We start from the raw sequence: 26,993 nt of genomic DNA on the forward strand, positions 1-26,993 counted from the left end.
ACACCACTGCACTAACGAGGGGAGACGGGAAGTAGTGAGCAAACATCAGTGAGTGGGCGGTGTTGCATGATGCAGTGGCTGCTAATGATCGTGGGGGCCATTTGTCTTGTGAGGCTGGAGGATGGTGGTGGTGGTGGTGGTGGTGATTTTGTCCTCTTAGTGCTGCAGATGATCTGTATCTGCATTTCATGAGGTGAACAGCGGATACAGCAGCCTAGCTTGACAGCGACTAATAAGTAGCAATTATAGTATGAGTATGACAGTCAGTATGAGACTGACAAAGTGACTCAATATTGGCAATTTTTAATAACATATTTGGGCCAGCTCTGTTGTTCCTCATTCATAAAATACAACATGTAAAATACAAACTGTAGGCCTATGGACCTGACACATTTTTGTCTTCATTAAAAATGTGATCCATTTTCATTTGTACACACTTATAATAGTAGAACTATTTGAACTGTAGGCAAATTAGGTTAGTAGGTTACGTGTGCTAGCATTCCTTCTCACAGGACACAAAGCTTCACTAATTGACCCCTGCCCTCCTGCCGTCCATTTGCACCCTCTGGCCATGTCAGGTGATCTGGTCTGAGTACTATAGCTAATTTACCATGACTCAATAAAAAGCATTGTCTTGGCAGCGTCTTTTCACAAACTAACACCTCAGGCTTCACACCAAATATTTTTTATCATGGCCAGTATAAAAGTGTCTCTGGGCAGCTTACAGCTAAAACACTATTATGCACTGCAATACTAATGCCCTTCATCTCCGGCCTTTTACCTACACAAAGAGTGTCTGTACTGGAAAATATCTTGGACTTAATTCGGGTTTGTGAATGCCTTATGTGTGTCAAATGCTGCTTATTTTTTGACTGGGCAAAGGGGTGTAATTCAGCGCGATTCATTCGTTCGGGCTGAGCTGCAATAAACTATCAGCAGACCAGACTGAGGAGAAAAAAAGGATCATGTGGTTGGATTGAGTTCACCCGGCGCGATCAGTGTGCACTGTGCTCCACGACACATTTAGAAACAGTAATGTGTGGCTTGGTATACGTGATTAGTTGAAGAAGGAGAGTAATGTTTTTTGAAATGGAGAATGGACACATCAACAAACGTGTCGGAGATCAACAGGTGGGTTTTTATTAATGCAGACGGGAGTGAAAGTTCCTCAGTTGTAGTGTCTTCAGGAGCAACTCATTACTTCTCTGTACATTTTGCCGTTTCAGATTGATAATGACAATGATCGAAAATCGCTTTTAACAACGCAAAAGGAAGATGCCGAATTAGGAACAAGCTCGATGACCTCGGCATCTTTCAATTTCATCAATTCGATCATCGGATCTGGAATTATAGGTGACTATGATTTTAAATTCCACTTCACACCAGAAGGAGCATCGACTGTGTCATGTTCAGAAAGTTAACAGTTCAAGTTGTCTACTTAAAAGGACACATTTTTAGTTTGTGTTGGTTAATATATAGCCTATGTTTGTATTTATATATAGTTTTCTTTTGCAGTGTGTAGATTAGTTGTCTGCTTTTGCGTTAACTGTTTAGCGTGCCCCTGGTGCTGGATCATATGACCTCTGAAAAAATGTAATTCCAGACAATGCCTCACTGGTCCACATATGCGATGTACACACAGCGGAAATGGTCTTAAAACAGCAGCACAAGCAGAAACAGGAAAACATGGAGATGTCTGGAAATCACCAGTTGCAATATGCAAGAAAAGACATGGGGAGGCACAAGCATGGCCCTCTTTTACACATCGCCAAATGTATCATATAATAGGCTTTGCTTTGAATGCAGGATTACCATATGCTCTGAACCAAGCTGGTTTACCACTTGGACTGCTGCTGCTTGTGGGTGTTGCCTTCATCACAGGTACTTTACACTTGAATTTCACTGTTTCAGAGGACTTCTATAGTAGAAAACATATAAGGTGCAAGTGCATTCACATGGATAATGGTCCTCAGGGGGATTTCAATCAGTCATGTACAATCTTGCACCATTTTTCTGCTCTCTCCTTTAACACCTGTCTGCTTCCCCCCCCAGATTACTCCATCATACTACTAATAAGAGGAGGCAATATCTCAGGCACACGCAGTTACCAGTCTTTAGTGTACAGCACATTTGGTTTCGCTGGATATTTGGTTCTCTCTGTGCTGCAGTTTCTATATCCTTTCATTGGTATGTCCATTACTTTGTGCTCACTAATTTATGTTACTGTGGAATATGTTTACATATGTGTTACATGTAATGTGAAATAGTTCAGAAGTTTTACGGTGAACAAACAACTCCCTTGCCATCGTGCTAATGAGATACAGAATGACAGAGATTGGAAAAATGTAATTTCAGTAACCGGTGTAATTTGTAATAATGAATACAATTTCATATGTTCCTACCCCTAGCTATGATCAGCTATAACATTATTGCAGGAGACACACTGACCAAAGTGTTTCTAATGATACCCGGAGGTTTGTTTTGACCTTTTCCTAATTTTCTGCTCAAAATTATGATATTTTTTAAATATAAGAGCTATAGTTTGTAATGGTTTTAAATGATAGAATAGCCCTCTCAGTAGTTCCATCTAATTGTATATTAATGTGTTATATTTGCAGTTGGCCCAGAGAGCGTGCTTGCAGAGCGACATTTTGTCATCTTAGCATGCACCATTTTCTTCACCCTTCCACTGTCTCTTTATCGTGACATTGCGAAGTTGGGAAAGGTATTCATTACTTCCTCAACATCATATCCTGAAGGTGTCAAAGTCAGCTGCAAGCAGTCTGCCCTCAAATCTGATGCAATGCTACAGTACTGTGATTCTGTGTTTGCAGGTATCCTTGATTTCCATGGTGTTGACTTTTGCTATCCTCATCACGGTCATCATCAGAGCAGCTACTCTTGGACCACAGATGTATGACATTGTGTTGCCATATGAAATCTCTTTTTGTTTCACCTCTTTGCTCACACACTCACTCTTCTCCATCTCTAGCTCTCTTTCCGATTGGCCATGCATTGCCTTTTCCTTTTTTTCCAGTCTCTTCAATACTTGTCATTTCTCGTACTGTTACACTACAATTATTTTACATGTATGTTGTTGTATTTAGAGAAAGTATACAACTGTATATGTTATCGTTCCATAATTTAGCCATGTGACAGCTTTCACATCTGAGGAAACCCATAGTGTACTTCTTCATGTGTTTGTCTATATAGTCCCCCTACAGAGGAAGCTTGGTCATTTGCACGGTGGAATGCCATCCAGGCCGTTGGTGTCATGTCTTTTGGTGATGACTCACTGTGATTTGTCAGGTATACTACTGAACATTTTTCACACTAACTCACTTAACACAACCAAAAATCAAACGTGTGTGTGTGTGTGTGTGTGTGTGTCCCTGTGTTCCAGCCTTCATCTGCCATCACAACAGCTTCCTGATCTATGGATCCCTACGAGAGCCCACACTAAGCAACTGGTCACGTGTCACCCACATGTCAGTGGGCTTTGCCTTCCTGGTCAGTGCTGCGTTTGCTGTGGCCGGCTACATCACCTTCACAGGGTACACACAAGGTACACACTGATTCCTGTATGGACATCGGAAGTGTGAACATGTGATACAGGTTTGGTTTGATTTGATTTGATTTTATTCGGATCCCCATTAGCTGATGCCAAAGACACCAGTTACTCTTCCTGGGGTCCACACAAGAAAACAACGTACCAAACAACAGATAAAAAAAAGGAAAAGCATATAACAAAGAAGAAATCAACATACAGACACCAGATAAAAGAAAGGAAAAAGAAAAAAAGAAAAAAAAAAAAAAAAAACATATGCTATCTCATTTTGTCTTACAGGGGACCTATTTGAAAACTACTGCAGAAATGATCAGCTTGCTACATTTGGCCGCTTCTGCTACGGGATCAGTATTGTGACCACTTTTCCTCTAGAGTGCTTTGTGACACGAGAGGTATGGTTTTATGTGTACAGTTTATTCGTAAAATCTGTCAAAAGACTGACAGAGAGAGTTAAACAAGTTAAACAAGTCCTGTCATTATTGTTATCATGCTCAGTTTCTCTTTCATTATCACTGATTAGCATTTCAAATTGAATGAGTGCTATGAATTTAAACAATGATTAAATTATGATAAAAATCTACTTTGTCCTATATTTCACAGGTGGTGTCAAATGTATTTTTCAAAGGGATTCTCTCCAACACTGCCCATGTTATGGTCACATTCCTTATAGTATCTGCGTGTACTGCAATGTCCCTGGGCTTTGAATGCCTTGGTGTTGTTCTGGAATTAAATGTAAGTTTGATATGTCTTGTACAGTTTTATACAGTTTGTCTATTGAATACATACAATTCACATACATACATTAAAAAATATTACGACTTTTAGGCAAAGTTAACGTTTGGGCTTGTAAGAGAATACAGAGAGTGGTGAGAGATCACTTTGTGGTCCACCTTACCACTGTAGTATTCTGGGAAAGGATCTGCACCTTTGACAGTGAGGTGTTGTCTGTATCAGTGTGTGGGCTCCAAAACAAGTTACATAGACAAAAATCAAGGACGGAGCTCGCTTTCAAAAAAGTACCTTGAAAACCGAGTTTTTTGTCCAAAAGTGGTTTATTGGCCTCACCACCACTTCACCATCACTGTAAAACTTCACCACTGTAAAATTTGAATGCAACTATTTTAATTTAGATTTTAGTTGAGAGAGATTTGATTTGCTCAACCCCTCTCTCTTTCTCTCTCCCTTCCAAATTGTTATCTCTCCTGCAGGGAGTCTTAAGTGCCACCCCTCTGATATTCATCATTCCATCAGCATGTTTCTTGAAGTTGTCATCAGGCCGCTGGTTTCAGGGAGAGAACATCATCCCCTGCATCATCCTGATAGCTGGGGTCTTTGTTATGATCACCGGCCTATTCCTGACAGTATTCTATCCCCAGGATTGCTCTCACGGGGCAGAGATGTTCTACTGCAATACTTCAAACATGTCTGTTATCTCGACCACCGCACCTCCATTACTGCCAGTGCAGAATTCAACGCCAGTGCAGAATTCCATCTTTGACATTTGATAAATATGATTGTTCATCTAAAGTTACATTTTTGTTGTTGTTTGTGTTGCATTTTGTACCACTCAAACTGTATTATTTTGTTGGAATAAAACGTTTCCATTTTAAATTGGTCTCTGATTCTTGTGGGTTGGGCTAAATCAGCAAAAATAATGAATATGATGAATTTACAGCAACAGAGAACAGTGAATGCCGGTTAAAATTATACCATCTACCACGGGATGGCGCTGTTTTTTACGCTGGTGTGCACGATTTGCCCGATATGCGTCTAATATGGCAGTGAAAATACTGACTTTTTTGTGGCAGATTTTAAAAGATCCATTTGTTTTAACACAGACTGTTTCCTCAGTCATTCTGCGCGAAAAATCAAACGGCACTTCTAAGAGTGACATATAGCCTACACAATAACAAACGGAAGTAGAGCTTGTAAAATTACAAGACAACGGTACAATTAAGGATAATTAGCACTGTAATATCGTTGACAGACGTTGAAAAGCCATTCACTTAACATTTATCCCTTCAGCTCTCTAACACTCGTTGACTGCAGCTTTTCACTGAAAAGCCTATTAGGGGACCGACTGTTTCATGCAATTTGCAATGTATTGTTTGGGTGTCTATTTCACCTTTTTTTGCATTCTCATCCGATTTTGTATTTGCCTGAATAGATAGCAGATCAACTCCGTTGTGTTGGGAGTGCCTTCAGGACGGTTTTGTGGTTCTGCTCACCGTGAAGTGGGAGGGTAGGGGGATTGGCAGTGATTCGTACCATCGTGTCATGACTTGAAAATGTAGTCTGCTGTTGCCTCCTTTAAAGAACGAGTTGTGCGGGCGGTCGCCTGAAACAGTGAACCAACTGTTATGGGGAGCTAGGCGTTGAAAAAAATGTTCCAGAATTTTAAACCGCGAGAAGAAGTCGGATATATGTAATGTATAGGTTAAGCGTATACAAGCTGTATCTCAGCAAAACGGTATGCCCTCAATTGTTGGAGAGTTAAAGAGCTGTTTTGGTTCTTCACTTTTCTTTCCAAATCAAGACTGATGACAGTAGATAACTGTGGTAAGGACCTAGGGCAGGCGTGGTAAGTGACTTTCTTGCACATCAAATAAACGATATGCCAATTTTCTTTTTCCGATAACCGTTCTTGTCTTATGAATATAATATTTCCCGTAGCGTTAAGAATGTATTGATAGAAACTATGACCTCACTGACAATAGTTACAGATGTACCCTCTCACAGACAGTGAGAGTAGTGCGAGAAGACATATTTTCTCGGTGTATTCAACTCGATAACACAGCACTATGAACTTTTTTTTTCCAGTCGGGTAGACGTCGTCAACAGAGGTATGGATGACCATGGATGTCAAAGTACCCCTCATCATCGCACAAGGTATTAACATCAACGTAATTTCAGCAGGCAAGGTTTGACAGAATCTTGTCAGAAAAAATTGTGCATGTTAAGTCCTTAACAGATAATGTCTTTAGATGGCTAAGGAACCAATCATGATGAATGATAGTGAGCAGAATAGTGAGACAGTGACAATTGTCACATTCACATTCATCTCTTTCATTTCTTAGATATTTCAGAGGACAAATAAATACTAATTATTGCAAGTTTTATTTAATCTGCCTGTCACCTCTCTCTACATTACAAATCCCACACCTCCTCTACAGACCCAGGCTCTATTTCGAAAGAATGCACTGTTTTCTCTATGTGTTCATGCTAATTAAGGGCAGGGCTGCAGACAACCCATTTATTTCAAAAGAAGATTGCAATGCGGTGACACAACCAGAATTCTTGAGAAATGGGTGTAACTAATTCAGTTGGATATTTGAGAGCAGGACCGGTTGTGTAAACTGTATCAATCAGTGGAAATACTGAGGCTCAGTCATATCTTAAAGGTGTTGCAGTATCTGAAATATAACACAGCTGAATGTCATGTGGAGGGGGGAGGTCACACTACTGTGTGTCCCTCTGGTTTAGTAGCCAGGGCCACTGCTTCCTGAGAGCAGCACTGTCTAATAGAGTTTTTAGGGGTAATTAAAGTCATAGTTGTTTCAGACGTTGCTGCGACCTCTGAACTCCACTCATTTCCTGCCTCCATAGCAGCACTGAGAAAGAGCCTTGACCACATGTGGGGGTCATGGGAAATGCGGTAAGGGGGGAAAAAAACAAACAGAGCAACATGGAGGATGCGCACTGCCCAGGCCCACGGTCAGGAAATGCCAGTAGTCATACAACTGCAGGATTGCATAAGGGTTTTGATTCAAACCGAAGAGCGTCTCTGTCGGCCAGCCTTTCCGCATTTCAGCAAATGCCAAGTGTTAACATGGCGGCATCATTACCAATTTGTACGATGATGTTCTATTCATTAGAGCCAGCAGAGCCTCTCATGCATGGATGAAAAGCAAGTCAGAAACATCAAAGAGGTGCTGTAATTGGGATGTCTTGTCCAGGGCCAGACATTTGGAAATGCAACTCCTATTCCAGGGAAGTTAAGCGATCAACCTTAAGGTGAAGGGACAGTCCCATCCCTGCCTTCATTTCTTCCCACTCAGTATTACTGTCAAATCTGATCTCTGTAAAAGTATTATGGATTTGGAGATGATGGAAACTCCCATTCCGTAGGTGCACGATCAGTTGCCGGGGGGATGATGTCAGTTGACAGGCCTCCAATAGCTGGAAGCGCACGCTCTTAAAAGTTTTTGGAGTGTGTTTTCCACCGGCGGCTTTTGGAGCCATTATAGCATGACTGCTCAGTGCTTTGGCAGGGCAGGGGAGTTGCTCCTTTGCCTTTTTTGTGATTTTAATTAGAGGCGAGATGGAGTATTTGAAAGTCGTTTCCAGTGGAGCTCCGCCATAGAAAAAAAAAGAAAATGGTCTGCTTTAAACTTTGAGCTATTTCATCGTATTATCAGCGGCGTTGTTGAAGAGCTACTATGGTGCAGTGCAAGGGCGACCTTCAATGGCGAAAGAGCGTTGTGTAACTCGGGCAGATGATTTGGGGTTGTCTGGCTCCGGGGAGGAGCAGACAACCTCAGCGCTGGCCTGTGGTGTAATTACCACGGGGGAAATAAAAACACGTCTCTTCACAGTCTGTCACATCTGGGTGGTGGCACGTGTTTCATATTTGTGTGTGGTTTCTGTCTTACCTCATGCCAGTCTGTGCCACAACCTCAGAGAAGCTCACCCACTCTTCACGTCCAGCGCCATATGGAGGAACAGGCTAGACGTATAACAAATGTATAACCGCCTACATTGTGACAGTGCATTTTAAAAGCGGGACAGTAAACTTATGGCAGTCTCGTCTGTGGCGCCCACATCACTGAATCTCGTAATAAAATCTCCTTTATATCACAACAGCTGCTCCTTTGTTGCCTTCACATCTGGCTTCTGCATTCTGTGCTTTGTGATTATACATTCTATTGAGCAGTATAGCAAAGTGTTGAGTTTTGACTCATCCATGGTGTCTTTGTGAAGAGTTGTACCTCCCCTAAATTATCATCGTACAAGTGACACACCCTCTCTACCTTTGGCTATGGGCCTAACATGGCAGGTTTTCCTTGGGGGGAATGTGGAATCAGTTAAAGGCTTTGGAATCAACAGATGTTTCCATTCTTTTTCTCTCACTCTGTCTCTTGAATCCATTCTCTGGGTTTTAGTATCTCACCCTGACTTCTAGACACACACACACGCAAACGCACGCACACACACACACACACACACACACACACACACACACACACACACACACACACAAAAAACACACACACACACACAGTGTGTACAGTGTACACACCACAGCTGTGTTTTCTAATCCAGTGATGAGAGCTATGGCTAAAGGAGAACAATCTCCATGAAGAACTCCATGAACGAAACTCACAACACAGGCAAAATGAGCAAGCTGCTTCACAACTCCGTGGCCCTTCTGTTTTAGGCTAATATCTGAGTTTCATAATGTGGGTTGTGACATAAATTCTAAGCACTTTCAGAAGTACTGCCAGAGTAGACTCACCACTTGACAACAGTGTTGCAGTCATTGGTGGGTAGGGCTGTGGAGTGCTGTGTCTCTCTTTACCTTTGTCTGTTGTTGTTGTAGTAACCCTTTCTCTGCCAGGCGTCTTCACCCTAACCGAGGGATGACTAACATGCTAGGCACACACTGGATTGCCTTCCACCTATACCCACGCCTGCTCCCCTCCATAGCAACTGCCCTAAAGTAAGAGGCAGGGAGAGGAGAGAGAATAACTAAATGAGGTCAGAAGGAAAACAACATTTTGTTGGAACAAAAATATAATTGAAACGGAGGACAGGCGTGTATTCGCGCAGTCCCGTCGTGTCTGGAGAATACAGGGCCTTTTATGTATTTGTGCTTTATGCCTGAGAGGGCCAAAACAGACTTTGTGGCAAGCATCCAGATCGCTGAATAATGGATTGTCTTTGTCGCCCTTTTTCGGGGCCAAAGCGATGACCGTAAAGGCAACCGGGTGCTGATTGTTCAGGGTCTGAACAAAAAACTGAAGTCCTCTCTGCCAAGGGTAATTAGTTTGGTATATCTCTGTGAGATGCCCTTTGGCTGTGCTATGACAGGGGGAGATGGAGCACAGTCAGTCCCCATAGGTGGGCTCATGTCTTCCTTTGCCTTGTCTCCACATACCCAAATAATTGGCAGGCTGTGTTTCTTCGTCCTGTCGTTCACTGACATTTTGCTAATAGCTTTCACATTGAAACTTACCTGTAACGTAGTACAGGTGAAGTACGTGATGACCTCAGGGAAAGGAGTCCTGAAAGTCATTTCTTTTGTCATATCCACCACATGTATTGTTGATTCAGGGTTGACTGTGCATGTAAATTAATGTGTATTTAGACATTGTGGTAGTAATATATAACAGTAATATTGGTCATTCTTGTGAGACAAATGACTTGGGGGCATAAGAAAACAAACTGAGTGATAACTGAGTAGCTAAACAGGGCTCATTTTCAAACTTGAGTCCAAAATGAACACAGGGCCATGCACATAGCTGACAGTGTTATTTATTGCAGCAATAATGTAATTCACATTACCAACAGTGTATACAATAACTCTTGGAGCCACTGGAATGGTCTCTTCATCACGCTGACGAGATCTGATATTTAACACAGGGGGATGATTGTTCCCAATAAGCAGTTCTTAACTCAAGTTTGTTTCCTGGATTTCCCATCTATGATCTGTGTAATCCAGTTGGGGGCTTGGTACTTTGGCCCAGATGGCAGCGTTGCGGTGGGAGGGGGAGGGATTTGCACGTTGCACCATGTGTTAAAAAGACAGGCAGTCCGAGTAGGGAGCAGGAGACAGCAGATTACTCAGACGGCTCCCGGAGGCCTGCCCTTACTCCATACGGCGCACTGCACTAACCGTGCAACACGGCACGATGGGGGAGACATGTCCATATGAAAAGTTTATTGCATTAAATAACAATTTCCTTTGTTTTCTCAACCCGAAGGATGGACTTTAAATCCGGCGAGCTTGTGTGTGGGTGCACATGGCGGTAGCGTTGGTGCCTGTGAAACACTAGATGGCGCTATCACAAGAGCCAAAGTGACACAGGGACCACTCCACTCGAACACTGTGCTCTTTGTGCCTGTGATCTTGCATATGTTGCCCTGCGCTGTGTGTTGAGCAGCCCACAAAAACATATCTGACACATTCGCCACAGAGGCAAGCCCACCTCCCACCTATGTAGTGACACAGCCACTGCTTTCATCTCAATTGAAAGACGTCTTTAAACAAGGGCCAAAATGGAACTCGGTGCCACGAGGTGAGAGTCGACGTGAATGCCGTTCTTTCACAGCCCCGAAGTCTCCGATGTGGACACTTGAATATATTTGCACACACAATTCCGGATTAATTCATTCAAATCCTATGCACAGTCGCGGGGGTTCCAGCCATACGTTTGCGTACTTGGCATAAAATGTGCCTAGTCGCTTCTGGGCACGCCGTTACAGTGTGCTGAAAGAGCTGTTTAATGAAAAGTTCAAAGGCAAGCAGAAATCAAGGGGATCGCAGTGATGTTGCATTATTAAAGTCTTGGAATTCCTTGCCATGGAGCGACCCCGGTGGAAGTTACTGTGCATGTGATCCGTGAGCAGGGGAAACACAGGCAGGTCTGGCACATGCTCCTGCAAGGACAATGTGCCATTGTCTCGCAAGAATGGATGCAGTGTAAGAGATATAATTGTGACTCAAGGGGAAACACTGTTTTTCTCCAGTCATTCTATGTAAATATTGCCTCTTCAGTTAAACTGAAACACACACGCGCCTTGACTTTTATAAGGTGAAGCACTCCAGGACATTTACCGCACAAGGTTTTAATGAGTTGAAGCACTGTAATTGGTCATTTCTGATTTTGTTGTCCTTATCAGGTAAGGAACATGATATTCTTGTAAAATTCCTTATTGGAGTTCTTTCCTGCGTGCTTATCTCAGTGTTTGGCAGATATTGAGACTGCTCACGGGAGAGAGACTGGACTGGAAGCATGTGCAGGCCTTGACTCTGCCTTTCTGAGTTCACTGGGAACATCGTCGGTGTTTCCCTGCGTGTTTGGACCTGAGGCATCCACAAGCTGTGCCGCTTTCATCCGTGGCCTTGCCAGCCCCGGGGGTCATATTCAGGGCGAGGAGCGATCACCCACGGCGGTCTTAAATCTGCCTGTTGTGAGCAATCTCCCACGGCCTCATTCCTGTCTGCGCGGCGCTCGGGGGGGAACTCCTTGCTGTGCCGCATCGAGCCATGGACTGTAAAGGCCTGTTTGTTTACTGTGCGCATGTGCACGCCGCCTTCCATACGTCTTGTCTCGCCGCCCCCCTCGGCGTTCCTCTGTGTTATCAGAATGAGCCGATTTATATCAGCACCATTATGTGAGTGTTTCTGAGGCTTGTGATCTCCTCGAGATGGCTATCAAAGGCACTTCCCAAGGGTGCAAAAAATAACTGCTGAGAACGAGTTGGGAGCCAGCATAGTGGTGTGCTGTGGGAGAAAAAGTGTTTTGTTTTGCCACACATAATAGGGGCTACGGAGAGGAAATAGGGAGTTCACATAGAGAGCCGCTGTGTTCTTTCCCTTTTTTTCCTCTCGCTCTCCCTCCCTCCCTCTCTCTTTCCATCCCACACAGGCTTGAGAAGTAATGGCCTTTCCAGGCCTTCTCTAAACAGCTTATGTTTACTGTGAGTGACCTCTCTTACCAAATTACCAGCTGTGTCCCTGGTCCTGTGTTTTGTCTTTCCACAGGGATTACCCCCCTCCCTCACTTTGCCTCCCCATCCCGTCTTCCCCAAAACTGCCACCACCCCCTGCTGCACTATCAGCCCCAGCCCTTCCCCCAGTACAAATCCCCGCCCACTTCACCCTCCAAACACAAGTCCTCTCCCTATCATCTGATAGCAGACTTTCTCAATCGAATGCTGGCTTGTTCATGACCAAAAATAGAAAAGGACCTTTGAATTACCCACAGACCATCTCTACACATACACATACACAAATGTGTGTGTAAAATTGTCAAAGTTCCTCTTCCATTTATGTTGAATTAGTTGTACTTTTGGCACGTTCTTGGCAGCTGCGGAAAATAACTTTCAGCGCTGCATTTAGCGAAACTGCGTGTTTTTACAAGTCGAGAAGATCAACATTCACATCCATTCACTCTGGGCAGGGCTTGCCTGCTTTCAGGGGAAGGAGATGAGGGGGGGCATAAGTGTAAGCCAGTCTGCCGATCGGGTAGCTGTTTGTTCTTATTGTAAGGCATAGGATATTTGAGTGACTTATGGTTCACCCACATTCCAAGGTCACAACTTCCTGCTTTTTTATCACAAATACTCAATGGTCCCCCAGTGAAAACGGAAAAAAATGTAGTTTCCATTACATCAACTTCCATTCAAAAATGTTGGCAGTGTATTATGAGGACTTTGGAGGGAGGAGAAAAGGTCACCTGGAAGCTTGGCTTTCTCTCTGGTCATGTTTGAACCAGTGTCTTTGTTCAGTGGTGGTGAGTTGCACTTAAAGGTGCAGTCAGCGATTTGAATCCTACACAGTTTCTGTCAAATTCAGTAAATTGCTCTTCACGGTCCTCTAGCTGTCAGTTCAGTGTTTGTGCTCCAAAAAACTCTGCTGTTCATACACAGTCCTGTTGCTGTAAATGGGAAACAAAACATAGCAGCTGTGACGTGCCATACTCAATCCCAGTCAGTCAACACGATGCTTCGGGAGTTGCTGAGCTCAAATATCAACAACCTTTCGCAAAACCAAAACTGAATTGTAGACTGCGTCTTTAAAACTATGAGTGGAATTTCAGGTGGCCTCCCGTGGGGATTGTTTTCTGTAATGGAGGCCCTTCAAGCATAATACACCCTTGGTTGAGAGTTTGTATCATTTGGAAGGTTACAGCCAATAGCTTGTTGTGCCAACTGAGTGTAATGAAACTCTGACTCTCATATCCCATCAGTCAACACAAATCAGAGAATCGATCATGCTCAAATATAAGACCATTTCTTTGAGAATGTCAACTAATGCTTTGAGATAGCCTTAAAGGAAGGCTAATAGTGACATTATGTTCAGTGTTTCTCACAGGTCTGAAAGGAAAACTTGTTGTAGTAGCCGGTGGAAAGGTCTGGCATTACCTGCCAGCACAATTTTGATTTATTGAATATTTCTATTAATTTCACTACATATATTTAACAGATCCAACCCCCAACCCTCCCGTCCATCTACCTACATAGGAAGAGTAAGACAATATAAAAAAACACAAGAATAAAACTCTCTTAAGTGTGTACAAAGATGGCACTGTTTATAACTATGCTGCTTGGTCTACCTGCACCTGCCTCTACCACACTGGGACCTGTTGCTGCTGCCTTTCCCTCAGCACCCTCACTGATGGTGCCAGTAGCTTCACTGACTGGCTGGAAATGAGAACAAGCTTAAATCTAGTTGGTCTCTGCATTTTGTCTCTCGGTTGACAGCATTGTAATTTCACATCAAATCAACGTACACACGTAATTATTGAGGCTTATGCGTTTATTTATTGCCCTTGTACGCTAAATGCTATTGTTGGCTAAATTACCTGTGGTGCTACGCATCTCTGTTCTTCATCCTCACACCATACTCTCTTAAAATATTTACTGCTGAGTGAATGCATGCACAATTAGTAGCCTAACCTTACCTAAAGTTAGTCTGTGTCTTTCTAACCGCCATAGCCTGAAAAGAAACAAATTATAATCATCCTTAAATTTAACCAAGACAAATGTGCTTCATATTGCTCAATGGTCAAGTTACGTGTGCTGAATACTCTGTTTGGTCTTGTATCTACCAACGGAGCATAGTTGGTGCTTTCTTTCATAGAATTCAAAGATACTACCAAAGTCAGAGAATGATTAACAGCCGTTAATACACCTGGGCAACTCGCCGAAGTACAGTATGTATGGGATAGCCAATTCATGTAATGATATGAAAGTGATGGATCTGATCAGATATGGCATGTGTATGTCACGTTAGTCATATGTACACAAGACCCATAATCAGAAGCTCAAAGTGATGAAAAGACACAGTTTGTTTTGCCATCTTACATAGAGCTACTGCACTCTGGTGTGAATAGTCCACATGCTATGGTTTCTGTCTCAACTGACCAGCAAGTTCCTTAGAGCCAGTGTCTGCCGGATACAGATACCATTAGAGCTGCTGAGGTCTTGGGCAGCTCCTCCATCCATGGCAGTCTATATATCATCCCTCTGACCCTAAACCTACCCTAATGAGCCACAGACTGCCCGAGAACACGGCTAACCGAGGGAAGACTCTCCCCTGCTTGTATGGGCAGCACACCTCTTTTTAAAAGAAACATCCTGGGTCTAAAACAGTCTGTCTTGAGCAGTGAGATTAAATATTTAAACAGACTCTATCTATAGTGGGAGTGTTTGAGCCAGGAATGCTAAAGATTCTTGCAGCCCCAAAGGCTGAGCGTGAGGTTAGTCATGCTATCCTATATCACCGCTTAGCAAAGCGCAACACAATTTTACACCAAGATTGTTCTTGTTTTCAAGTGGAATAGCAGGGTTTTTCTGTAACCAGTCTTGTAGATTGTGTTAGAGTGGCGTGCCTACTGTGTACTGATTGTATGGCTGTATGGTTGCATCTTTGCACAAAGTTAAGAGGATCACAGTCAGCCAATAGCCAATCAGCAAGGTATTGGTGAGTGGGCTATAGCCTTATCACTTTTCCTGTTTGTGTCAGGCCGGCCAGAGGATGAGTCAGCGGCACGACAGTCACATGTCAATGGCCGGAGAAGTCACATCATCTTTGACACAGAGCTCATGAGATTAAAGGCTATGTACAGGAAAAAAACTAACACGCCTTGTTTGCCACCGTCAGTGTATATTTTAATTTGCAGCTACAAGTTTGAGCTTGTGGGACTTGGTAGAAATGTGTATATATGCTGTGCTCAAAGGGTAGATTTTAACCAATCCAGCCTTTCAAGTTGGCAACCCTCAGGTGTCTCGCCCTCTAAAATACAGTGGTGTTGAGAGAGCAGCATTTTTTGATAATGACAAAGTAAACACAGATGGAGAGTTGCAAAACCTGATTTAATCAGCCTAATCAGCCACCGAGTATGTGGGGCAGACAGATAGGCAGATCAGAATTCAATCAGGCAGAGCATACAATGAAGATAAATGGAGGAACGCAGATAAGGGAGCAATACATGCATGTTAGTTTGGGGCTATGTCTGTTTAATCAATCTGCCCTCACATTGTTAGCTGTCAGCAGAGAGAGAGAGAGAGAGAGAGAGAGAGAGAGAGAGAAAGAGAGAAAGAGAGAGAGAGAGAGAGAGAGAGAGAGAGAGAGAAGAGAGAGAGAGAGAGAGAGAGAGAGAGAAGAGAGAGAGAGAGAGAGAGAGAAAGAGAGAGAGAGAGCAAAGCTGATTACTGTCCTGCTTACAATTGGCCAGAGTTCACGCTGAGTCGAGCCACACGGATACACCACCACCACTCCAAAGAGAGGGGTTTTTTTCCGCCCTGTCGGATCTCCGAACAGAGCCGAGGGGCGCTGTGCAGGGATATAAATAAGGAACCAGCTTTTCTGATGTCACGGTTCTGGGTGGGGCCTAAAGGTAGGCTGTCCACTCTATAGTAGCGGCTTCTTGCTCTCTCACCCTCTCTCCCTCTTTGCTGATTTGTGTTTGTGTGTGTGTGTGTGTTTGCATGTGTGCGTGGGACATGACTGGTATTTAGCAGCTGAAGTGTCAACCGGGAATCCAGGAGGTAAGAGCACAAAGATGACTACTGGAAATATGGTTAATTTAGTGGGGAGGATGGGACTGTATGAGAGTAGTTTGCCCTCACCTGTGCAGTGTCTTTTATTGTGTGTGAGGACAGGTATAGTAATTACAGTAAGAGGCAGCATGGTTTGGCCTGTAATCCGGTGTTGGAAATGCTGAACTGTCCTCCTGATACCTGGTGTGCTGCAATCTGCACTGTGCTGCCTCTGGCATACTTAGCTTTGCCAAGCACAATAAGCCTGCTGTTTTGGTTAATGCTCTGTGGTCATTGCACCCAAAGGTGATATCTAACCGTGCCAACATTTTCATTTATGCTGTTCATATCCTCTCCTTCGTATTTGTAATGTCAGGTTCAGGCATGTTTGATTGTGGGTCAATACTAAAGATATTAAATTCCGAAGTACTCTGTCTTTATATAATAAATAGTTTAGATGGCTTAGAGGTTATTTCTGGATAAGTAGGACAACTGTACACACATTTTTGTAGTTCCTCTCATTCATTGTTGCTCGGGAAAAGCCTTTCTATTGGTTCGTTTTCTTTGGCACTAATGAATTGAGGACGGCCAACAACGCTGCTTATTTCTCTGAAGTTTTTGTCGTAGTGGTGGGCATTGTTGAAGCGGGCTTAAAATACACTGGGTGTTGTCCACTCCGGAGCAGGAAGGTGTCTTAGCATATTGTTTCAGCGCCTTGCACATTATCCCACCTTTTCCCTGTGGGCGAGTCAGTCGTTGGAGGGCCCTGAGAGTGCAATGTTCTGACCCTCAGCCAGTGAAAGTGCCGTGTGCAAACTTTTCCATTCGCCTCGTCCCTACTTTTCCTTCAATTATCCACCTGCACACGTTTAAATCTGCCGACCGCGACCCTGATCTTGAATCCTCATCTGAAGTCATTCCCTACGTTATGACTGAGAAATGCATTGGAAAGAACGCAGCGCAACTGTCCTTCACTGGAAGACACATTCCAGTTGTAGTAATGTGTGTCGGAATGTCAGGAATTCCAATGGACCTTGTGGCTCAATTCGATCAGCATGCCCAATGTTCTTTTTTTTTCTTTTTCTTGAGGCATTGTGTTCAGACTTGACTTTGGTCTGGTGGCCCTATTAGGACTTTAATTAAGTGCTTGTCGTCTTAAGCTAGCTATGTGCTTTGTCATCAGATGCTGGAACAGCCCCCTAAACATTATTTACATGGCTAGAACTCCTTCTGAACAATGGCGGACTTATAACAACAGCTGCTCAGCAGTAGGAGTCAAACTCGGCTCACATTCTGCAGGCCTTATTAAACTTGCTCTGCGGAGGGGTCTAATAACTTCTGAGCTGCCTTGAGACATGTTGAATGTTTTAATATCCACTGAATCGTGATGTGTCTGTGAGGGTGCATTTTGCTCCAGGACATGTGGATCTGTCCTTTTTATCAGTTTCACTGAATCCAGGAGGAATGTGTCCATTTGCACAACATAAGAGGGCCAAAACTAACACTGCAGAGTTGAACGTTTTAATCTGCCTGAAGGCTCGACTCAAGCAAAGGGTTAAGCTTGTGTGTCTCATTCTTACTTCATCTGCGATGTTCATCTGCGATGAAGATGAGGAGTTCAACTTGGAAAGAACCCTTTTGGACTGTTATGTCAGAGTCCTGAAAAAGGCCCACTGATCTTGTTTGACTATGGCTTACTGATGTATGTCTTTATCCAATTTAGATTTGTGTGACAACATAATGCAGGCACCAGTGCTCGAGACATAAATTTCCCCCTGATATTTGACACAGCAATTTCAATCGCAGCACGCACAGACACCGCTGTACTGCGGCGCAGTCTCATCTGTGTCTTTTTAGCGCTGGATTGCTAAGCAGCGAGCCCCAGTATCCCAGCTGGCAGCTTGACTGCGCATATGCTGGCGCTGCCAGGTGTTTCCACACTCGAGGGTGTGGCCAGACCACAACATCTGTTCCCATATCACTCACACTGACAAACTTCTGTTGTGTTGAGTTACAGTTTGTTTTTGTATGGAGAAGGGCCCAAAAAGAGAATATATTATTCAGATTGGACTGCTTGGCCCTTGGCAGTGTGCAACTGGTAACTACTGGAATTCGGAATTGGCCGAGGCAGTTGCCAATTGATGAGTTCAGTATCTTCAACGAGGTGTGCAGTGTTTGAAAAGAGATGTTTTTTTTTGTGGGATTTGTTTCCAAAAAGGCGCTGGAATGCTGTAAATTTACAGCATAGTGTGAGATCATCTCCAGTAAATTAAACCCTCTGCCCTTGCCATGTGATCTTCTTAGTTGGGCGTATGCTGTGTTTTTGGAGAATGGCAACTTTGCCTGAGCTCGTCAGATCTCCCAGTGGCATTGACTTTTGCACATATTTGTTTAAGTGTATGGGGGCATGTGTGTGTGTGTGTGTGTGTGTGTGTGTGTGTGTGTGTGTGTGTGTGTGTGTGTGTGTGTGTGTGTGTGTGTGTGTGTGTGTGTGTGTGTGTGTGTGTGTGTGTGTGTGTGTGTGTCTGTGTGTGTGTCTGTGTGTATATATGTGTGTGTGTGTGAAGCTTGGACAAGTCTCTCTGTCATTCAGTAGCAGTGTAATGCATGCTGGGAAAACACAGGGGCAGCGCAAGCAAAGTGTACACGGACCTTTTGTCCACGTCGCTCAGTCACATGCAAACAGATGCGTCTGGATACGAAGGCCAGGCACGGGAAAACACACACACACACACACACACACACACACACACACACACACACACACACACACTCACTCACACACACACACACACACACACTTTCACACACACACTTTCACACACAAGGTTATTGACTAAACCAAACAATGTGTGCTGCTGTTGCTGCTGGTGTTTGGGCAGTGAGTGTGGTGGGGCCTGTTGAAGGTCTTTGACAGGTGGATGAACATGCTTCAGGGGCCAGATCTGCATGTGTTGTGCTGCTGGAGTGAACCTCTCCACTCCCTCTCATTCCCCCCCGGCAGAGGAGGTGTCGGCCAGCCTCAGCCCGTTCTCTTTCTCCGGAGTATGCGTCTTAGAGAGTAACTTTAATGAATTTTATGGGAGAGAAGTTATAAGAAGTAAGTTGATTAAATGTTTGTTAAGGGTGTGGTAATGATGTGTAGTCATGCTTGGTTACGTGAGTACTCTGAATGTTTGTTGAACACTAGTTCAAAGTCAGTGGATGAACTTGTGGAACCTTGAAATGTGGACTTGAGTCGACTGAAGAGTGTGTTTTGCATTTTGGTTGTGTTTGCATGTGTGTGTACGTGTGTGTGTGTGTGTGTGTGTGTGTGTGTGTGTGTGTGTGTGTGTGTGTACGTGTGTGTGTGTGTGTGTGTGTGTGTGTGTGTGTGTGTGTGTGTGTGTGTTTGTGTGTGTATGTGTGTGTTTTTCTGTGCACGTGTTACAAGACTACAATTTGAATACAAAAATGTAGCTGCTCATCCATTCAGTACCTTCTAATCAGTTTGGAATGGTGTGCTTCTAAAAAGAAGTCCAGACATTTTGAAAACAGTATGTTTGGTTCTGACTTATTCATTTGTAATGCCCAGCATCAGACACAGGTCAGATTGGAAACTCAAACTGTCATTTGATGAAAATGTGATTTTATTTTTTTTGTGGTTAAGATTTCTATGAAGACTGACACAAAGTTATTCTGTAAAAGGAGGCTTGTGGTTACCCTTCACTGAAAGTCATTTCGTATCAGCCCTTTTCAAAGTCGTGTCGTTCCTGTCGAGATACACCTAAGTGTTTGTTTGCTCTCCACGTGGACTTCCGTAGACAGGGTGAAGGGTTTGTTAATCAGGAGCTGTGGAAATAAAAGCTTTCCTCCAGATCTCAGACTCCAGTTCCCCCCGCCTCCCCCCCATCCCATCGGAGGAATATTTAGTCTGAAAGGATTGGGCGCTGTCTTTCGTGACTTACCTCTCTGCATGAGGTCTACTCAGATCAATCGGGAGAATTGTGTTAATTAGTATAAAATACAATCTGGCCCAATTTAAGGATTTACCAGGTTTCTCTGCAGACATATGGACCTCTGAGATTTGATGAAATCTATTTGCATGGAACGCAATCCTCAGACAAAGTATGATGTAATTGCAGAGATTATGCAAAGTGTGGTGTGTGTGTGTGTGTGTGTGTGTGTGTGTGTGTGTGTGTGTGTGTGTGTGTGTGTGTGTGTGTGTGTGTGTGTGTGTGTGTGTGTGTGTGTGCTTGTGTGTGTGTGTCTGAGGTCAGGGTTTGGGTTGCTTAAGATGGGCAAAATGTGTGTGTGTTAGTGTGGCCCTTGTTCTGGACAGAAGTGACTGTGACAGTTTTATTGCTTACGCAAACAGTTGAAGATATCTAGTAGACATTCCGTTTGTGACCAAGTGGCAAGGCTCCAAAATGTGTTGATGCCAATCCCCTGTCAGTCCTTCGTCTCAGATCGATTATTGAGTTGAACAGCAAACCAGTGCTAAAGAAAAAAATCCCAATTTTCCCTTCTCTTTTAATCCGCCCTGTCAGAGAGAAAAGGGACTCCCTCTCCTTCCTTTTTTTCCTGTTTAGCTCAGTGAATACACCACTTCAGTTGCCTGTCTTGTGACTTGTGTGTAGAGTAGGCCCAAGCACTCTCTTTTAAAGACTCCTCGTTTTAACTTGAGGAGAAAGGATTCCTTTCATTCAATTTCATGGGAGTTATCCCCCAATCAGGCCGATTTCCACCATTACTGAAACATTTCAGTCTGAATTATGTCAAAGATCTCTGGTCAGAGGTCACAGCTGGTCATGACTGGGACTTAAGGAGGATGATTTACAGTCTTGTTGATGAGAGGACAGGAAGTATACAGTAACCAGGCTAGCTACAGGATCGTCAAATCCCTTTCTCAGAAAAGACTTTCTCAGAATCTAAATTTCTCTTTCTTAAACATACATTTTCTTAGTCATGCCTATACAGTACATTTACTTCTAGTAGGCCTGAATGCAACATTGACTACTCTTTCTGTCAGTCTTGTAATAAAATCATGATATAAATCCTTGAGAAGTGTATCTGAGTGGCCGTCTATAACGGACTGCAGTAGCAGCGCATGTCCTAAACCCCCTGTGTGATTCTCCTCATAGACGGTCATCTAAGAGCAAAGCCCACGCGCCTCCGCCTGCTGTGAAAGGCCTTGATGGTCCGCCGCTCTCCCCCACTTCACCCGGCTACCAGCGCACGGCCATGGAACAGCAGGACAACCCCCTGGACCAGGAGCTGACCCTGGTAGTGGTGTTGCCCGAGGGCGTGGAGAATACCACGGTGGTGCACGGCAGGTGAGAGTCCATCGGCGCCTCAGAAGACCCAGTCCAGTCCTGTCGCCTGATATGCACTACTGTGCTACATCCTTGCTAGCTAAGAGAGTGAGAGCATTGACAATGATAACCTCTCTGTCATTTAGTAACATTGCTATTGGGAAATGCATGCCAGAGCTGCGAGGACCGTTGAGTATGTTGTAGCACCTGTTGGACAAACAGATGACACATAAAAGTGAAGGGTGGTGAAAGGGTAAGTGGAAGCGAAGATGAGATTGTTCTGGTTGGTTCTGTAGAACCGTGCGTTAACTCCATGGGCTGAGGACATAAGTCCCAGCGTCGCTGGGTTCTGTGCAGTGTGTGTGTGCGCTCTGTAGCATGACGTGTAGGGCCTGGGGTTTTTGCGAGACCGCTTTTCCAGATGTGCGAACCTGTGAGGAAATGGTTCGCATATTTCCGAATCATCGCTGCTGTGTCTCTCGCAGCTTTTGAACACGAGACCCGCCGTCTCCTCTGTGTTACGTCAACAGCTATATAATGCCTGCTGGCTGGATCCACATCATAAGCAACTGTCAAAGCTTTGCATTGGGGGAAAAAAAACGTCGCTTAGCCAGAATGAGTGCCACCAGGGCCTAAATCCCTTTCCATTTGTCCCCATACCATGTAAGGCAATGTTGCTAATAATATAGGAGAGTGTTTTGAGTGTGTGACCCCTGCATGAAAGCCCACTTCAAACACGCCTCACACATTCAATCATTGAAACATTTCATTTTATAGACAAATTGCTGCTCTTTGCCCTTTCAGGCCTATTATTAAAACCAAGTTCAATAAAAAAGGATTAACCATTGCATTCTTCACCTTCTTTTTCCCTAACCCAAATTGTATTCAGAGAGCACTCTCTCGCTCTTTCTCTCTCTCTCTCTCTCTCTCTCTCTTTCTCTCTCTATCCTCTCTCTCTCTCTCCCTCTCTTTAAGTCTCTTTCTTTCTGTCTTTCCCTCTCTCTCCAAGAGTGAGTACAGTGAACTCATTATGATCGGGATTAAACTGTTGGCATGATATTTCAGAGGCCCTCTCAAGCGCAGGAGTACATGCTCTCAGCTGGACAGCATTGAGAAGCAGGAGAGCTGTTGCTAAAGCCCCTTCCCTCCTCTCCTGAAAGGTTAGACAGAAATAGAGTAGACTGGAGAAAGGAGGTTTTCTCCTCCATTGCTTTAAAACTGGAATGATCCTGCAACTCATCAGTAACATGCTGCATTCTTTTTTTTTTCTTTATAAGTTTGATGTTCTAATCAGAGCATGACTCAGAGGATCATTTATCAGTTGAAATCCTGCAGGAACCATTTTCTCCAATCATATCAGAAAACAAGTCTAGAACATGAGATCATTTAGGTTCAGCAAATTTGAGGTAATGGACCTCATAATCCATCACTGACTGTGGCACTTTTAGATGGCCCTTATGTAACTACACATTTTTTATTTTACTTGAAAGGATCAAAAGAGATCAGTTCACATGACTCTGCCTCTCGCATTAGAAAACATTCTAACCAGGAGCTGTCACAACGACAAAAAAAGCCACTTGGGTTTGCCCCTTCAGTCAGCTAGGTCTTGAATTGAAGCTTTCTTTTCTCTCAGTGGCAGTGCGTCATCTGGCTGCTTCCTCAGGCACAAAGACACTGTATACTGCACAGCATATCCATCAGGTAAACAGGAACCCTCCAGAGGGATCTCATGCCAGACTTTCCAATGTGGTCGTTTTTTATTTCCCAGTAAATTATCCAGAGGCCATTGCAGACGGTGGGCTCCATCTCTGCCACTGAATGTCCTTTTACTGTGACTGTTCCTGGCAGCCACTCAAGGACGAATGAAAGAACATGGCTGTGCAGCTTTGCATCATTTCCCATTCTTTGTTGTAGTGTTTCCAACCTTTTTTATTTTTTTGGTATTTTACAGCAAGCCCATGATGGACTTGTTAGTGACGCTGTGCGCCAAGTACCACCTGAACCCATCTGGACACACCATCGAGCTGGTCTCCAAGAACCGGAACCACATCAAGTTCAAGCCCAGCGCTTTGATAGGGACCCTGGAGGCCGAGAAGATCCTGCTCAAGCCCAAGGGGATGGAGGAGAGGAACAAAAAGGCCGGCTCTCAAATGCCCGAGGTACTGTACATCTTACATCTTAGACATCCATGAATCGCAGGAGAATAGCTCCTTTCAGACCTGCTACTTCTTCTCTCTGTCAGGACCTAAAGAGCCAGTGCAGTATGACTGCTGTAGTAGTATTGTTTGGTAATATGTGATCCACATGTGTGCTTGGAGTTGGAGAGTGCAGTAGCTCTGAGTACTTTGCAGTACTCCTGTGGGCTGTTCTGGCATGACCGCTCTCCCTCTGAACACACGCAGGCAACTGTCCGACTGGTAATAAACTACAAGAAAACGCAGAAGACCATTCTCCGAGTCAATCCCAAGATCCCGCTCAACATGCTCCTTCCAGCCATTTGTGAGAAATGTGAGTTCGACACAACGACGACGATCTTGCTGAGGAACGTGCAGTCGGATGAGCCTCTAGACCTGACTAACTCCCTCAACGATTTCAGCATCCGGGAAGTCTATGCAAGGGATACAACAGGTAACAAATCAAAGAACCAGAACAATCCCAACTCAGCATTCGCATTTCTCCACAGATCTTTCTACTTTATTGATTTTAAAATAGAGCCAGACTTTGAGACAAGTGTGCATAATGCAGTCGTCACAAAGGAGAGAGTTATGGACCGAGCCGATGGAAAATTTGGTTCTAAAATAAGTTACAGGCCCATATCTCAACTCTGACATTGACCCCTGCTTGGGTTTCTCCTCAATGGGAAATGCAAATGTCCAATAGTATTCAGTGTGTTTAAATGAAGTGAGCGCTGAGTGTATTAACATTTTTCATACTGTCAGCATGTTTAATAAATCACTCTCTCTGTCAACAGCCACTAGTCCAACGGAACTCCCTCCCTCACCCACTCATTCAGGTGACCTCATCTCTGCTTCATTTATCTGCTCACGTATGGATTCTCAGGGTTAATGAGTCTTTCACATCATAGAGTTATTACCATATTTAGTGTTTTTGTGTATTTGTGTATCTTGCTTCCATTATTTTCCATATTGTATCTTATTACCATATTTCACTCTTTAACTGATCCTCTCCCATCACATGCATCCCAACAGACACACTCTGTCTGTCGGCCAGGAAGGACAAGAGTCAGAAAGAGAGGGAAAATAAAGAAAACAAGGGATTGTTCAGCCTTTTCAGAAAAAGTCGGAAGAAGTCTGATCAGGTGTGTGTTCCACTCATTCCATTTCTCGCACGCTTGAGCCATTGCGAGCTTTGCGGACAGCCACAGGCATGCACTCATTTGTTTGTTTTGCTGTTTGCTCTTTAAACTTTGGCATGGTAGTCGAATACTTGCTCTTGGTTGGCCCTGCGTAATGTTTGTCCTCTGTGTGAGAGCGTTTGCTCACTGCTTGGTTGTGTGGTGGGGGTGGGGGGGTCAACTGCAGGCACATGATTGGCTGTTAATCTCTCCATCCAGCCAATGACGGCGAGCGCCCCTGCGTCCCCAATCCTGAGGAAGCCGAGGCCGATCAGTATGTGCGTTCTCCCGTCGCACACGTCCAGCTTCAACTCCAACACCATGCCGTCGGACGCGCCAAAGAAGCGACGGGCACCCTTGCCCCCCGCCCTGATGTCACCTGAAGACACCCCTGACTTTGGAGCCGATCGGCAGGCCAAGCCCCAGTCTCCCACTCAGCCTGATGGCCATCAGGTAAGTGCTGGGCAGAGCTCAAACACAGGAGTCTTTCGTCAAAGGAGGCTGTCTTCTTTTTCTGCAGGATTGCAGTGTTACTGTGAGTCTTTAGCCCTGCCAGGGCTTAGCATCATTCAGTAAAGGCAAAGTTATTGTATTATAATTTATATACAGTGTGCTCTGATTTACAGAGAAATCCCACACTCCGGAAGTAATTTAATATGCAACTTATTTATGCATAGAAAAATGTTCTCAACTGCTCAGTGTTTTGCGTGATAGATGTCTCTGCGTCATTCACTGTGTCCTCCTTGTTCCCATCGTTTAGGATTTTCCCTTGGGGAGTCCTGCGTCCCCCTCCGAGTCCTCGCTGAAGAGAACCAAGCGGAAGGCGCCTCCTCCCCCCACCTCCACACCCCCCAGCCCCTCTCCCTCTGAGGAGGCTCCACAGGAGAGGAGTCTGACAGGTACCACAGCCTCCTACAGCAGGCTTACACAGCACATGTGGTTCCCAGTGCCGGCCGACAGGCTAAGTGTATGGGGGCTACTTAAGTGAGATCCTCTGTGTGAACCTTGGCAGAGATAAGAGCAGCTGCGCTTTGCGCTGGGGTTCTGAAATCAAAAGGAAGTGTCAGAGAACACGAGTGTTTAGTGTTTGTGTGGCCCCGTGGGTGTGTGCACTGCTCCCAATTCTTAACCCTATGTGCCTCCTAGTGGCCTTGATGTGACATTGCAGTTATTAGGAGAGGTTCAGATGGATTTTCAATTGACATTTATTTCTTTTTTTCCCCTCCCTGTTTTGAAGTGCATAAACTGCTGAAACATCTTGTTTGCTTTCAGTCTCCAGGTAAAAACATGTTTTTCTCTCCCCCTGAAGTAGAGTTAGATTGGCAAAGGTAATAATGATGCAAATACTGGAAATAATATGTTACATATTTCACCTGTGACCATGGCTTTCATTACAGAGTAGTCCAGCTGGTGTCCTAAATTAACATGGTTTCATAATTTCAAAAGTCAGATGTGATTGTTTGCAGCTGCATTTTATTTACAAAAAAGAAACAAACAAGGAAATCACTTACAGCTGTTGATCTAAGTGTGTGAGTGTGTGTGAATTAAACAAAACCATCTCTTGAAAGTGCTGCAATTATTGAAATTAGTTGAACAGTGGAGATTGTGTTTTGGAAATAAATGCACAGGCCAGTAAACCATTGTGTGGCTTGATTGCAGACACAGACTGGTGGATGCCCAGTATTCAGCTGTTCATCATGGGAGTTGGAAGAGAGAAGTCCCCAAATTGGGCATCTCAGTCTGTGTTTAGTCTACCCGAAACAAGGCTTTGGAAAATGATTAGTTTTCTCGTCTTGAAATGCCTTTGGCGGTAGAGTAAGGTTTTATTAAAAGTGCAGGCATTTCTCTTTCCCAGCTGTGTCTTGGATTTTGGTTGTGATTGTGGATTATTACGTAGTCTTTAGAGAGGCAGTAAAACATTTGTATTTGCGTATCTACGTATTGTCTTGGTGAAGAGAAAATTACACAATATGTCATGATACAACAAACAACACCCAAAGTTCCAGTA

General features: G+C 44.1%; 2 protein-coding genes across 4 annotated transcripts in view; both read left to right on the plus strand.

Moving 5' to 3' along the window:
- Positions 1 to 1,077: 1,077 nt before the first annotated feature.
- slc38a11 (solute carrier family 38 member 11) lies at positions 1,078 to 5,073 on the plus strand (the record flags this gene model as incomplete). The annotated part of the gene is made up of 12 exons (XM_080839667.1): positions 1,078 to 1,131; positions 1,227 to 1,353; positions 1,807 to 1,881; positions 2,053 to 2,187; positions 2,409 to 2,474; positions 2,619 to 2,725; positions 2,835 to 2,914; positions 3,214 to 3,284; positions 3,404 to 3,565; positions 3,848 to 3,960; positions 4,169 to 4,300; positions 4,777 to 5,073. 12 exons carry the CDS (start codon positions 1,078 to 1,080, stop codon positions 5,071 to 5,073), a joined length of 1,419 nt encoding a protein of 472 aa, XP_080695793.1.
- Positions 5,074 to 5,911: 838 nt separating this feature from the next.
- cobll1b (cordon-bleu WH2 repeat protein-like 1b) overlaps positions 5,912 to 26,993 on the plus strand; it is a gene marked incomplete at its 3' end in the record, with an annotated part of 27,783 nt that continues 6,701 nt past the window's right edge. Inside the window, exons 1-9 of one of the 3 annotated variants that reach the window (XM_080838396.1) lie at positions 5,912 to 6,149; positions 6,389 to 6,457; positions 21,460 to 21,651; positions 23,582 to 23,789; positions 24,033 to 24,258; positions 24,602 to 24,643; positions 24,840 to 24,949; positions 25,205 to 25,438; positions 25,746 to 25,884. In XM_080838396.1, coding sequence (XP_080694522.1) covers positions 6,109 to 6,149; positions 6,389 to 6,457; positions 21,460 to 21,651; positions 23,582 to 23,789; positions 24,033 to 24,258; positions 24,602 to 24,643; positions 24,840 to 24,949; positions 25,205 to 25,438; positions 25,746 to 25,884 — 1,261 coding nt within the window. In that variant the 5' untranslated portion in view covers positions 5,912 to 6,108. Of the gene's footprint in view, positions 6,150 to 6,388; positions 6,458 to 16,147; positions 16,195 to 16,275; positions 16,346 to 21,459; positions 21,652 to 23,581; positions 23,790 to 24,032; positions 24,259 to 24,601; positions 24,644 to 24,839; positions 24,950 to 25,204; positions 25,439 to 25,745; positions 25,885 to 26,993 lie in introns of those variants that run through there. The other 2 variants (XM_080838398.1, XM_080838397.1) reach the window with 2 other exon arrangements.

The sequence above is a fragment of the Sprattus sprattus genome (genome assembly GCF_963457725.1).
Source record: "Sprattus sprattus genome assembly, chromosome: 5".
In the NCBI taxonomy this organism is placed as follows: domain Eukaryota; kingdom Metazoa; phylum Chordata; class Actinopteri; order Clupeiformes; family Clupeidae; genus Sprattus; species Sprattus sprattus.